The sequence below is a fragment of the Frankliniella occidentalis genome, unplaced genomic scaffold (genome assembly GCF_000697945.3).
Source record: "Frankliniella occidentalis isolate FOCC.00 unplaced genomic scaffold, Focc_3.1 Scaffold498, whole genome shotgun sequence".
NCBI lineage: Eukaryota > Metazoa > Arthropoda > Insecta > Thysanoptera > Thripidae > Frankliniella > Frankliniella occidentalis.
In genome coordinates, this window is record NW_026267616.1 from 62,360 (window position 1) to 74,959 (window position 12,600).

Consider the following 12,600-nt stretch of genomic DNA (forward strand, 5'->3'; position numbering starts at 1 on the left):
AAAGAAAATCCGAAAAATTCGTTTTAAAAATCGTTAGAGAATCAGGAAAATTATAAAGAATGAGAGAAAGTCGGGAAAAAGACAAAAAAGAAAATTCGGTGTACACTTGTATTCATAGCAAATGACTCCTTGACTTACCCCCGTCTGCAATTATACACAGTCCCGTCCGGATGAAACTAGGATGAGCGGGTCGTGTTCACACACGGACGAAGTTGACGGCCACCTTCGCCTTGGCCGCGACGCGCACGTGACATTGGCGTGACGGCGGCCCCCCGGTGCGATCAGAATGCAGTAATCGAAGCAATTGGCCGACATCATCGCCAAATCGCTTTGGCCGGCCAGCCAAGCCATCAGCAGGCCCGACCAGGGACGAGCCCTCCGCTCGCAAGCACTCCGCGGAACATGGTGACCCACGACGGCGTGCCAGGTGAGCCCGCGAGACGTCGACCGACGACGGTGAGCAGGCCCGGCGCAGGCTGACCCCTGACCCCTGACTTCAGGTAGGCGGGCCCGGGAGGCCCCGGCGCCGCCGCTACCGCCGCCGCCGCTACCGCCGCCGCCTGTGTTCAAGCGCAGCGTGCTGCTGTTGACGCTGGCCGGGATGTGGTCCCCGCCGGCCTACGCGCCCAAGCGCCGGCGGCGGCTGTTCGCGGCCTACAGCCTCGCCATCGGCGTCTTCACGCTGCTCAACGCGGTGGGCGAGATGGGCGGCACGGTGTCCCTCCCCTCGGGCTCCCTCGAGCGCACCTGCCAGAACATCTGCTCGTCCCTGTGGAGGCTGCTGGCCTTCTCCATGTGGGTCCTGTTCCGGCACCACGTCCGCAGCATTCAGGTGATCTGCAGGGTGGGGCGCGGAGGTCCTGGACCGCGGGGTGGTGCTTTATTTGCCCGGAGTCACCCTGACCGCATCGCTGTGCAAGGCTCTGGTGGTAGAGGCCGAGCGGCTCGCGTCCGTCGACCACGGCCTCCGCGGCCTCCTCCGAGAGCGGGTGGAGGCGCTGCAGCGACGCGCCCGCAGCCAAATCAACAACATCATACTGGGCTACGTGTGCTGGTTCACGTACTCTTCGGTGAGCAGCCCGACTTCACCCTTGTCTTCATCTTGCACCCGATCCTGACTGTGCCCTTTCTCCCTTTGTCTCTCTCCCTCCCCCCTACAGACAGGGGTGGTGAACCAGCCCTTCGTGGAGTGGCTGGTGACCGGCACCATGCCGCGCCCGTTCCTCGCGAGCAACTTCTGGCTGCTGTCGGGGCCGGACACGCCCTCCAAAGAGGCGATCATGATGCTCTCGCAGTCCGTGTCGCAGTACACCTGCACCGTCATCGTCACCAGCTACATCACCTTCTTCGGCGGCATGGCCATCTTCCTGTCCTTCCAGGCCAGGATCCTGGGGCTCATGCTGGAGGACATACCCTTCTCCGAGGCCAGACTGAGCTTCGCACGTGAGCAGGGGGTCCGCAGCATGGTCACGCACTGCATCACCTTCCACCAGGACATCCTCAAGTAGGTTTCCTCGAGGCCACTCGCCGCAGGTCGCGCTGTTCGTCCTAACGTCAATAAGTACTCTGACGCAGTGCTGCGATGGAGCTGAACAGGGTGCTGCGGCTGATGCTGCTGTTCCTGTTCATGACGGGGCTCGCCTTCATCGCCACCATGATCTACCAGGTGTCCGTGGTGCCGCCGACCAGCTCGCTCTTCATGGCCACCCTCATGATCCTCATCTGCTCGAACACGCTGGTCGGCGTCTTCTGCTACAGCTCGGACCAGCTGCGCGAGGCGGTGAGTCGGGCGCGCCGGGTGGGTAGGCCACCCATTTGACTCGCCGGCGGCTCGGGCCTGCCGGCGCTCACGGCGCACTCCACTCGCGAGCACAGCATCGTCAGCTGAGAGGTCGTCCCCATACTACGTGACCTTTAGGGCGGTATGAATACTATAGCGTTTCATAAGGATCAAGGCGGTAGTTGTTGAAGCCCGTGCGACCCCATAATATTTGCACCCCTTGGTAAAAATATAACAGGGCCCCTCCCAGTGAGCAATGCAATATCAGACCGATATCAAAACGACGTCAGATATCAGAAATTGGTCACTTTTCGCATCAGATTGATAAAAAATGTGGTCCTGAAATTGACATGTTTTTGATCACTGATATCGTTCTGACATCAGTCTGACATTTCATTGCTCACTGGGCTGGACTCTTACGATGTACCTGCTGGCGATTTTGAGACACTAATTGTTGATAAGCAAAGCAAAGCTCTCAATCTGGAAAATTTTAACCCAAAAACTTCCGTCCACCACTTCACATTAAGTTATATGATATTTTGCGATGCATTCAAACCAACTCCTCCACAAACTATATATATTAGAGCCCATATAAAATATTTTAATATCTACTCAATTTCGAGGGCAGTTGTGTATCTCAGACCTTAAGACTAAACTGTATGGACTGGGATATGTAGCTCACAGACACCGCCTACATACTACACGAGCCAAACTGTTTACGTAACAGATAACTAATTTGCTTCAAATAAGACAGCGGTGGAAGCAATGATGAATACAAACTTAATGAACTGATTGACACTTAAACAACAATATTGTAAAATGTCCAAGTATATTTCAGTTGCAGGGGAACTTCTCTACTGAACCAGACATCATGTTTGCACTTACTTGTGAAATTCATGTAGTATTCCAGTGGGGAGGTTAATAACCTCAAAGGCCAACAGCTTCCCTGCAGTTCCAGTCCTTGGCGATGGCAAGCAACACATTATAAAATACCAAAAGCACTAAATAAAATTACTGAACTGACGGCTGCAAACAGGCGGGCTGTGGTACGATCCTGTTTGTAGCTACATAGTTGTAGCTGTAACCGACAACCGACACGAACACGGGCAGCTTCACACGAACCGACGGTAGACCGGACCGAAGACAAAGTTCGCTCGGGCACCCCAACCCTGACGAAAGGGGATCGGTAAAACGTGTCTTTGTTATTCATTTCCACTCGAAAGTATATGTGCTGAGAAAAATTTCGTCTGAACGGAGATTCGAGTCTCCGTCGAAACCGAAATTTTTCTCGGCACAAATACTTTCGAGTGGGGGGGAGGGGGGTCATGGGGAGGGGGATGGCCGTGCGAACTTTTTCCATGATCTGCTTCGGTTCGTTTGTAGCTGCCCTTCTCCGTGTCAGTTGTACCTACAGCTGTGAAGCTTCACACTAAAAGCTTTGGTGTAGTTTGCCAGGGAACGGGAGGTGGCGCGCTTTCGTGTCTGATGACGAAGTTTGTCGTTCTAGTCATTCCCTCTGACGTCACCGTTCGCCAACTAGTATTTGTACCCCCTCCCTGGAGGTCACTTAGTTTGGGGACGACCACTAACGAAGTTTTGTTGATCAGACAGAGGACATTGTGCATCGCGTCATGGCCTCCGACTGGACGTCCGCCCCCGAGCCCATCCAGGCCTTGATGAAGTTCACCGTGTTCCGCGCCTCCAAGCCCTCGGCCCTATGGTGCTGGAGGGTGCTGAGCATCTCCCGCGTCACCTGGCTGCAGGTGGGGCCCCGACACACACACACTCTCGCTGGGGTGCGATTGGAGAGCTCACCGTGAGCTTACTTAAAAAACGTCCCCCACACCCCTCACCCTTGTTATATCAAGTTAAGCCAAGCCGAACGCGCAAGCCCTAGCCCAAGCCGAAACTCAAGCCCGATGCGACGAATTTTTCGGATTAAAGTAACGCCAGTAACACAGAATTCTTGCCCCAGTAGCACAAATGCACTTAAATACACACTAGCTGCGGCAATGCGCGTAAAAATGAACTCTGAAAACACTAAAAACATAACTTTAATCCGAAAAATTCGTCGCATCGGGCTTGAGTTTCGGCTTGGGCTTGGGCTTGCGCGTTCGGCTTGGCTTAACTTGATATAACACCCATTTTGAGCGGTTTAGAAGGCGGTCTAGAAGGCGCGGTCCGTGAGTTCACGTTGAGCTCACCGTGAGCTTTCCAATCGCACCCGTGGTGTACTTGGTTGTACCTGTGGGAGCTACGCGATATCCAGATTTTGATATCGCCTTGCGATGTCGACCAAGTATCGAACATTGACTCGACGCATAGAGTCTCGCTAATATCGAGTGATTTCGCAATATCGAACCATATCGAGAAAAAGATACGTCTCAAAGTGACCGATAGCTCGCGATATATGGTAGCGTCAAACAACATCGATATTTCGATATCGAAAGAATATCGTGGTGTCGCACAGCCCTACGTGTTACCCTGCGCGGCCGGCCGCAGCGGCGGAGTCATGCACTTCACATATGTACGCGCCGCGCGCGAGAATGGCATAGAAGATAGCGTTGTAATTAGTCGAGATGAGGCTCCAATGAAAGTTCTGCTGGCGCTGCTGGCGTCACGGGGAGGAGGGAGGAGCAGGCCAGCAGCGACTGAACCCCGCGCCGCCAGAAATATGACGCGTTCATTCACGCGTTCGCTCGGGAGAGAGATAATCGCTCCCGTTTTACCGCGTCACGTACTAATTTTACGAGACGAAAGCTGTGCAGCGGAGGAGACGACGACGGACGGCGGAGTGGCCGGCGGCGGCGGCGGCGCGCCACGACACGACGAGATGCCCCAATTCGTTAGGCAAACCGCTGACCATTCTCCCGAGTGATACCGCGTTCGGCAGTTTGTCCATTTTCTGCTCCAACTCCGGACTAATTTGCGTCTCTGCCGCCGTGCCGGGCGCTCGGCTGACCAGCGCACAGCATCCCTGGTCCACTCTCGACTCGACCGTAAATTATGACACGGTATGATTTCCCCCCCGCGCTCCCGCGCGGCCGGCGGCAGGTGCATCCGTCCCGGGCGGAGCGCGCGTACACATGTCAAAACGGGGAGCGTGTAAGACTTTCTAAAATGTGTGTGATGCAGGTGCTCAACAAGTCCTACAGCGTGTTCGCCGTGCTGCGGTCCTGAGAGTGGCTCATCCCGGCGCAGGATGAGGACGACGACGACGAAGGCGGAGTGCGATGTGTGAGCCAACACGACGACGGGAGGGTGAGGGAGAAGGAATAAAACGCGACAAGTCAAGTCTGTGTTGTACTGTTTATTTACAGGTTACACGTTTTACGCGCATGAAAAGAGCCACATAAACAACGCACTCTGAAATAGTATAATAAAATTATATGTAACAGTTAGAAATAAATAATTTTTCGCACTCTCCAGGAGGCTCACTCAGAGGAAGAACCTCATGCACACACACTCACACGCAGCACTCTTTCGCTCGCACTCACACACACACACGCGTTCACAAAACACACGCACTCACAAAACACACGAACACGCACTCTCCATTCACACACACTCTCACATGACACACTTTCGTATAATATAGAAAAATAAATACAAGTACAGCTAGTAATCTTCAGACGTTAATCGACAATATGCTTCTGCTCTGACATTACAAATAGGAGTACAACTAAGGCAGATTCAGACTTATGATTAAAGAATGTTACATCACATGTTTTTTGCAGTGTGTGGTCTGCACATCACCCTGCTTTTCTTGCCATATTAAAATGAGCATCCCTTTCCTGTAGTTGAACCCAGAAATCAGAGCGATCAGATTACAATATTCCCACTCCGCACATTTCCATTTTTAGTCCGTAAATTTTAAAATAAAAAAATCATCACACCACAACTTGTTGAAGCCCACCACGAAAATTTGCTTTGGCATCGCTACGACAGCAGCACGAAAAAAAATATGATATTGTCGCTCCGGAATGGCGAGGCGGATGGTTCGCATGGCAGGGCGGCGGGGCCCGGGCCGGCCCGGAACGTAAGCGGCCTGACTATTATCCGCGGGGAAAATAGTCTCGTTGAAAGGCGCCCTGAGCCGCGCTGGAAGTGGACGGCGTCCTGGTCAGGTCAGGGCTCAGCGCGCCCCTTCACGCCGGGCCGCGGGCGGGGCGGGCGGGCGGACGTGGCCCCGGCACGGCCTGCCCCGCTCACGAGTTCTTCTGGTCCTTGCTCCACGAGTTGAAGAAGGCCTCGATGGGCAGGATGGGGTCGTCCGTCGACAGGCTCACTTTCAGAGGCGTTCTCCTGCTGGCGGGCATGACTGACTTGAACGTGCCCGGGTTGTTGTAGTGGTTGCCCGGCGAGGACGTGAGCTCGGCCACCCTCTGCGACGGCGACAACAGCATGTCCTCCGACGAGGACGACGACGACGCGTCGATCTGCACGTCCGCGAGGTCGCTGTGGCTCCAAGCCGTGCTAGAGGGCTGCTCGGCTGTGGGGGCGGGCGCGGAGGCGGGCACGGCGCTCGGGCCGGGGATCTCCACGGTGGCGGCGGGCGCGGCGGGCGCGGTCCGCGAGGTGGAAGGCAGCACCTCGTTGTCCCTCACCGTGTCGTGGCTGCTGCCGTACCGCTTGTGCAGCGCGGTCTGCGCCTGCGGCGGGTAGTTCTCACCTTCCTCGGGCTGCTCGTCGTCCGGAGCGTCCTCGAGCTTACTGGCCGCCGTCGTGCTCGTCCTCCGCACCGAGAACACCCCCTTGGCCCGGGTGGGTATGCGGATGGCCGGTTTCTCCAGGCGCGCGCTGTCGGCGGCGGGCGCCTCCGTGGACGTGGACGTGCGGTAGCGGCTGTAGTACTTGCCCGTGCCCGGACGGAAGCGGCTAATCACGGGGGACTTGTCGTTGGATTTCTCCGTCGACACCTCGGAGCCGGCGTCCGCGGCGTCGGCGGGCGGCACCTCCGTGGTCGTGGTCGTGGAGGTCGAGGTGGTGCTGCGATAGCGGCCGCTGTTGAAGCGCAGGGGGTCCTTGGTGCGGTAGCGCAGGCGGCTGGACTCGGTGGACGTGGCCGTGTCCGGGTCCCTGCTCTCCGTGGTGTGGCGGTGCGACCCCCTGGTCCGCGAGGGGACGCGGCCCCTGCTCGGCGCGTGCGCGGGGGCGGCCGTCGTCGAGGGCGTCTGCCCCTCATTCTCGCCGTCCTTGGTGGGCTTGCGGCCGTGGTAGTCCTTGACGCTGAAGCGGGGCCGCGTCGAGTTGAAGCGAATACGGGGCCTCAGCCGGTTGGACAGGGTCGGCGTCGTGGTCTCCACGGCGGGGGCCGCCGTGGTCTGGGGCTCCTCCTGCACGTCCGCGATCGCAGACGGCGACGCCAGCTCCGCGAGGGTTGGAGCCGCGCTGCTGATCACTGCGTTCAAGGTTGGCGACACGGGGTCCAAGTCAAAGCTCTCGTACTGGCTGGGCCTCGCGTCAAACTGGCTGGAAGGCCTGGAGTGGAACTGGTTAGAAGGTCTAGAGTCGAACTGGCCTGCGGGCCTCGAGTCAAATGAGTAACTGGGGAGAGCAACGTCCTGGGGCTGTTCTGAGGGGTACGCGGGCTTCAGCTCCTGCTTGGGGTAGTCTGTCTTGGGGTAATCAGTTGCAGTGTAGTCCGTCTTCGGGTAATCCGTCTGTTTCGGGTACTCAGTCTTGGGGCGCTCGGTCTTGGGGTACTCGGTCCTAGGGTAGTCCGCCCTGTAGTCGTCGTCTGCGTACTTCGTGTACTGCTCTTCGGGCTTGGTGTACTCGTTTGGATAATTGGGCTTGGGGTAGTCATCCGGCTTGGCGGGTTCCTCCATCTTGAAGTCCTCGAGACTAGAGAAGTCCTGCAGGGTCGGCACGACAGAAGGCAGCTGGCTGAACAGCTGGCTGTACTCATGTTCACCGTGACCGGCGGGCTTCTCCTCGGGGTATTTGGCGTGCTGTGAGTGCTGGGGGTGTTCGCGGTACTCGTTAAAGTCGGGCATCGTGGTAGTCTCGAGTTGTGCGGGGTACAATGTGGTGGTATCGGGCTCGGGCGTCGTAGTCTTGATGAGTTCCGGGGGGACTAGTCTGTTCCTCAGCCTCTCACCACCCGGGCTGATCCTGGAGGGCTTCTTGCGACGAAGCAGGGGCCTTGACGTGCTGGTGGTGGTAGCCAAAGTGGGCGATGCCTCAGACAGCTCAGGCTGGAACTGCAGCTCGTGGATCTCTAGGCCGGGGGCGTCCGTGGCCTCGGGCTGACGGTCGATCTGAGCGGACGGCGCCTCCTCCGTCGTCGTCGTGGTCGTCGTGGACGTCGACGTGGACGTGTAGGGCTTGCGGCGTCGGCCCTTGAGCGGCACACGCTTCTGGAAGGATGGCTTGTCCTCGGTGAAGGGTGCCGGGGTCTCCTCCTCCTCGTCCCGGATGACGCTCACGCTGGGCTGGAAGCGGTGGCGCGTAGACGACGTGGGTCTAAGCGGCGGAGAGTGCACCTCGTTGATGTGCGTGGGTGGGAGCGTGGTCTCCTCCCTGAACGGCGTCGTCAGGTAGCTCTGATCCAGGGGCTCGGCAGTGGGTGTCGGAGTGGCTGAAAATAGGTACGACCCCGGGCTGGCGGGCCGCAGCTCGAAGGGTTGACTGGGCGGCGTCGGGAAGGTCTGCGGACCGTAGTTGGGGCTGGTTGGCTGGCCCAGCGATTGTCCCAGGCCCAGGCTCAGGCCGTGGTGCTTCTCGGTGACGACGTCGTCCTGGAAGAATGGGCGCGTGATGCGCTGCTTCTCGGGGGGTCGCGCCTGAACTTGGACGCCGAACTTGGGGTCCTGCTGGAGACCGAACTTGGTGTCCTGCTGCAGACCGAACTTGGTGTCGGGCTGGAGGTTGAACTTATCGTGTTGCAGGCCAAACTTGGAGTCCTGCTGGAGACCGAACTTAGTATCGGCGTGGAGATTGAACTTATCCTGTTGGAGGCCAAACTTGGTGTCCTGCTGAAGACCAAACTTGGCGTCCTCCTTGCCAAAGGACAGTCTGGGCGGGTATCCGGCCTCGTCCTCGCTAAATGGCGAGCTGCTTGGCCTCGATGTGAGTCCGCCGAGTCCGTGCGGAGTGTTGATCTGAGCGTACGAGTGCGGCGCGCTGGGCCTGTCCAGCGGCCTGTCCGTGGCGGCGCTGCCTTCCGACTCGATGGGGTTGCCATCGGTCAGCTTGATCTTGTTCGGACGCGTTTGGGGAGCCTCGGACGCCAGAAGTCCGAAATTGACCAGCGTTGTCTTGGACGGAGATGGAGCCGGGAGGAGAGTCTGTTTGCTGGACAGCTGCTGCTGTTGCAGCTGCAGCTGTGGACGCTTGGTGGAGTAGCTCTCCTTGGTAGGAGTAGGGTCCTTCAGGTGGAAGCTGGGCTTGGCTTGCTGCTGTTGTTGTTGGTGGTGGTGGTGTTGATGCTGTTGATGCTGTTGATGCTGTTGCTGCTGTTGCTGCTGTTGCTGCTGCTGTTGTTGTTGCTGCTGCTGTTGCTGCTGACCGAGGTTAAGGTAGCCCTTGTCAGTATTGAACCGGTTGAAGCTGTCGGACAGGTGTGACTGTTGCTGCTGCTGGAACGCGCTATGGAAGCCACCAGCATGGTGTGGTTGGTGGAAGGGTAACTTGGTGGTGGACAGGTTAGGTGCAAAACCAGCCAAAATCTGCTGGTGTTGTTGCTGTTGTTGAAGGTGGTGTGACTGCTGGAGGTGGTGTTGATGGTGCTGAGACTGCTGCTGTTGCTGGTTGTTGAAGGTGGTGTGACTGCTGGAGGTGGTGTTGATGGTGCTGAGACTGCTGCTGTTGCTGTTGCTGCTGCTGCTGCTGTTGCTGCTGCTGCTGTTGCTGCTGCTTCGCGCGATCGGCGGGAGGGATGAAGGACTGGGTGAGCGCGGCGAAGGCGTGGTCCGAGATGGGCGGCACGAAGCGGAAGTCGGGGACCTGCTGCGCGGGCGCGGGCGGGCGCGGCGTCTGCTGGGGCACGGCGGGCAGCGCGGGCGAGTGGCCGCGGAAGTACAGCGGCGACTGGGTCACGGAGTCCTTGCGGAACAGGTCGGGGGCGGGCTGGCCGTAGATGGGCGCCGACGAGAAGGGGTTCACGCCCTGCAGGAAGGGGTTGAGGCTCTGGCCGAGACCCTGGCCGAGGCCTTGGCCCAGACCCTGCCCGAGACCAACCTGCGGGAACACCTGCAGCTGCGGCCGGTCAAAGAAGCTGAGTGCGCCGCCGGCGTTCGTCTGCGAGGGACCGAACTTGAAGGACGAAGACGAGCTGGGCGCAGGGCTGTGGCCGAGGTGCGGCTGGCCGAAGAAGATGACCTGCTGGCGCGGCTCGTCCGCGGCCGCCTGCTGCTGCTGCTGCGACTTGCGCACCTGCTGCTGGTCCTGCTCAGTGGGGTTCTTGTACTGGACGGGGCGTTGCTGGAGCGCCATAGGCGGTGGCAGCAGCTCGTAGGGGAAGGAGACGCGCGTGTCGTAGAGGTAGCGCGTCTCCTGAGCGTGCAGCTTGTCCGGCCTCTCCGTCGCCCTCTTCTCCGGGTCCGGGACCGGCGATGACGGCTTCTCGTGGGGCGGCGTGCGCGCGCGGGCCGGGGCCGGTGCGGGGGCGCCACCGAGGGTGCTGAAGGAGCCCAGCATGCTGGGCGGCGCGGCCACGAACACCTCCACCTGCAACAGACGCAGCGTTTAGCATAGCGTCGGCTCTGCGGGGAAGAAACATTTGACACTCTGCTTCAAAAACCCAAATGCTGGACATACACCCACTTTGTTGGACGCCATGGACTCCGGCGGCCGCTGCAGCCTCTTGGGCTTCATGTGGTGCTGCAGACGCGAGTGCACGGGGTGCCGGAGCGCCCTGGCGTGGCCTCCGCGGTCCGCCACGGTCGCGTTGTCGGGCTCGGGGCCGGCGTCGTACTCGGGGGCGACGCCGACCGCCTCGTTGGCGGCGGCCTCATCGACGGCGGCGTCTGCGACGGCCTGGAGGATGGCGTCGAGGGGCGTGGGCGCCTGGGCCGGCGTCTCCGTCACCAGGGCGATGGGCTGCCACCCGTCGGCGGAGGGCACGGCCTGCGGGGAGAGCGATGGTTAGTACCCGAGGCCACGGCGCTGGTAACTCATAAGTAGTTAGTGTTGGAGTGTTTGGTGACGGACATGAGAGAGCTCGTAATGCAAAGGGATGCCGATGCAGTTATTAAACAGTGTATAAACAAGAACTTGACCGAGTGCCGTTGTCGCGTGCGCGATCCTCGCGGGGCGATCCTGAAAGTGATGGCGGCGTCGCGACGCGACTCATCGGAGCGTGCTTGTCGCGGCAGAGCGGGACTTTCACATTAAAAACCGACCGGCCGCCGCTCAAAAATGACGTCATCATGGGGTTCGCGTCGGGCACAAACGCCGATCCCAAACCGGACCGCGCCCGCGGCTGCCGCCGCCGCCGTCTGTTGACAAACGCGGCGACGATGATGGTGATGACTTTGGCGTAAGACTAGGGGGATATTTTCTGCGGCTTCAGCGAAACCTGTAGCGCCGCGGATTTTGTAATGGAAACGGAGTAAAAAGTAATGCATCGAAAGCTCCGCGGACGCCGCCCTCCCCGACCCGCACCACCGCGTTCCGCACGGTGGCCTCCCGCTCACGGCAGGAATGGCCTCCTCCTTCTTCTCCTCCCCGGAGGCAGCCCGGCGAGAGGAGAGGCAGGAGGAGGGGGAGGAGGGGTGCGCGGGCCGAGCCGCAGCGCACCGCCGCGATGCAGTTTTACGGCTCGCATGCAATTCGGAGCGCCGGTGCGGAATCGTTATTATTGCGTTGCGGAGTTAGTGTCGGGGGTTGAGGAGAGAGTGCAGTGTGCCAGTGTGTCGGGTGTGGCCCGGCGCGCGCCCAGGGCGGCGCCTACACCCCACACCGGGTTCTCATGCGGCGGGTGCTGTGCGTGGCGATGATGCACAAAAGTGATTTCAAAGAGAGGGTTAGTAAAATGACCTGCAATGCGAGTAGCGGCATTACGAGACTGACCGACATGTCGTTCCCTTGCCCTTCTTGTTGCACCTTTGCCTGTCCGAGGTCCTCGGCCGCCGCCGCTGCAGCCCCCGGGCCGGGGCCCGTCTCCGCGGGGAAGTCCTCGAGCGCCGTCGTCCACGCCGCCGACAGCAGCACCAGGGCCGCTACTCCTGCAAAAGCAAAACGAGAAGTAAGGCGGTGTTGTTGCACTTGTTGGGAAACAACAACAGCAGCAACCGCCGCGAGCCGAGCAGGTCTTTTTACGGCGCTTCGGTTGTTCAGCCTGCCTGCCCTGACTTGTAGGAAGCCCTGCCTCGCTCGGGATCCATGAGGAATAACCACCACCATTGTGCACCGTTAACCCAATTTGCCGCTGCCGCGCGAGGCGCGGCATTCCCGTGTGATCGAATTTCACTTGTTTTGCCGCCTCGACGGCACTGCTCGGGACTGCTCCTTGTCGGCGGCCCCGGTCGGGCCGGGAGCAGCAGCGCGCCAGCCAACTGTCGCGCGCGCGCGCGTCTCGCAACGGGTGTCACTCGGCTCCCCCCGGGCGGGCCCCGCACCTCATAACGTTTTCACTTTCAGATTTGCTCCCGTCAAGACGTCGTCGTCGTCGTCGCCGTCGCGTCCTTTCCAGGGTTTTGTAACGGCGGGCCGGGGGAGCAGCGCGTGCTGCGCGCGCACGCGTGCATGCCGTCACCCGTCACCCCCAGCGGCTCAAGTCGCGGCGTTTTGTCTCCGTGTCCGGGGCGCGTCCTTGCGCGTTTGACGCACCGCGCCGCGTCACTTTTGGGCCTCAACTCAACAGCGAGTTCGGG

At 59.6% G+C, this 12,600-nt stretch overlaps 2 protein-coding genes across 2 annotated transcripts; one reads left to right on the forward strand and one right to left on the reverse strand.

Moving 5' to 3' along the window:
* Positions 1-475: 475 nt before the first annotated feature.
* Positions 476-5,042, forward strand: LOC127751456 (odorant receptor Or1-like). Its single transcript, XM_052275044.1, has 6 exons — positions 476-832; positions 921-1,070; positions 1,161-1,504; positions 1,576-1,780; positions 3,388-3,543; positions 4,916-5,042. Exons 1-6 carry the CDS (start codon positions 602-604, stop codon positions 4,958-4,960), a joined length of 1,131 nt encoding a protein of 376 aa, XP_052131004.1. The 5' UTR covers positions 476-601; the 3' UTR covers positions 4,961-5,042.
* Positions 5,043-5,070: 28 nt separating this feature from the next.
* Positions 5,071-12,176, reverse strand: LOC113217832 (histone-lysine N-methyltransferase 2D-like). Its single transcript, XM_052275041.1, has 6 exons — positions 12,047-12,176; positions 11,798-11,952; positions 10,550-10,852; positions 10,160-10,453; positions 9,807-10,039; positions 5,071-9,556 (listed from the first exon to the last, which is right to left on the reverse strand). Exons 1-6 carry the CDS (start codon positions 12,174-12,176, stop codon positions 5,989-5,991), a joined length of 4,683 nt encoding a protein of 1,560 aa, XP_052131001.1. The 3' UTR covers positions 5,071-5,988.
* Between the last annotated feature and the right edge of the window lie 424 nt (positions 12,177-12,600).

Coding starts and splice junctions, on each gene's coding strand:
- LOC127751456 (XM_052275044.1), top strand. CDS start 602: ATGTGGTCCCCGCCGGCCTACGCGCCCAAGCGCCGGCGGCGGCTGTTC. Junction 1,505..1,575: donor TTCCACCAGGACATCCTCAA/GTAGGTTTCCTC, acceptor ACTCTGACGCAG/TGCTGCGATGGAGCTGAACA. Junction 1,781..3,387: donor CGGACCAGCTGCGCGAGGCG/GTGAGTCGGGCG, acceptor TTTGTTGATCAG/ACAGAGGACATTGTGCATCG.
- LOC113217832 (XM_052275041.1), bottom strand. CDS start 12,176: ATGCCGCGCCTCGCGCGGCAGCGGCAAATTGGGTTAACGGTGCACAAT. Junction 10,853..11,797: donor GGCAAGGGAACGACATGTCG/GTCAGTCTCGTA, acceptor CTCTCCCCGCAG/GCCGTGCCCTCCGCCGACGG. Junction 10,040..10,159: donor CTGAGCAGGACCAGCAGCAG/GTGCGCAAGTCG, acceptor TCGTCCTTCAAG/TTCGGTCCCTCGCAGACGAA.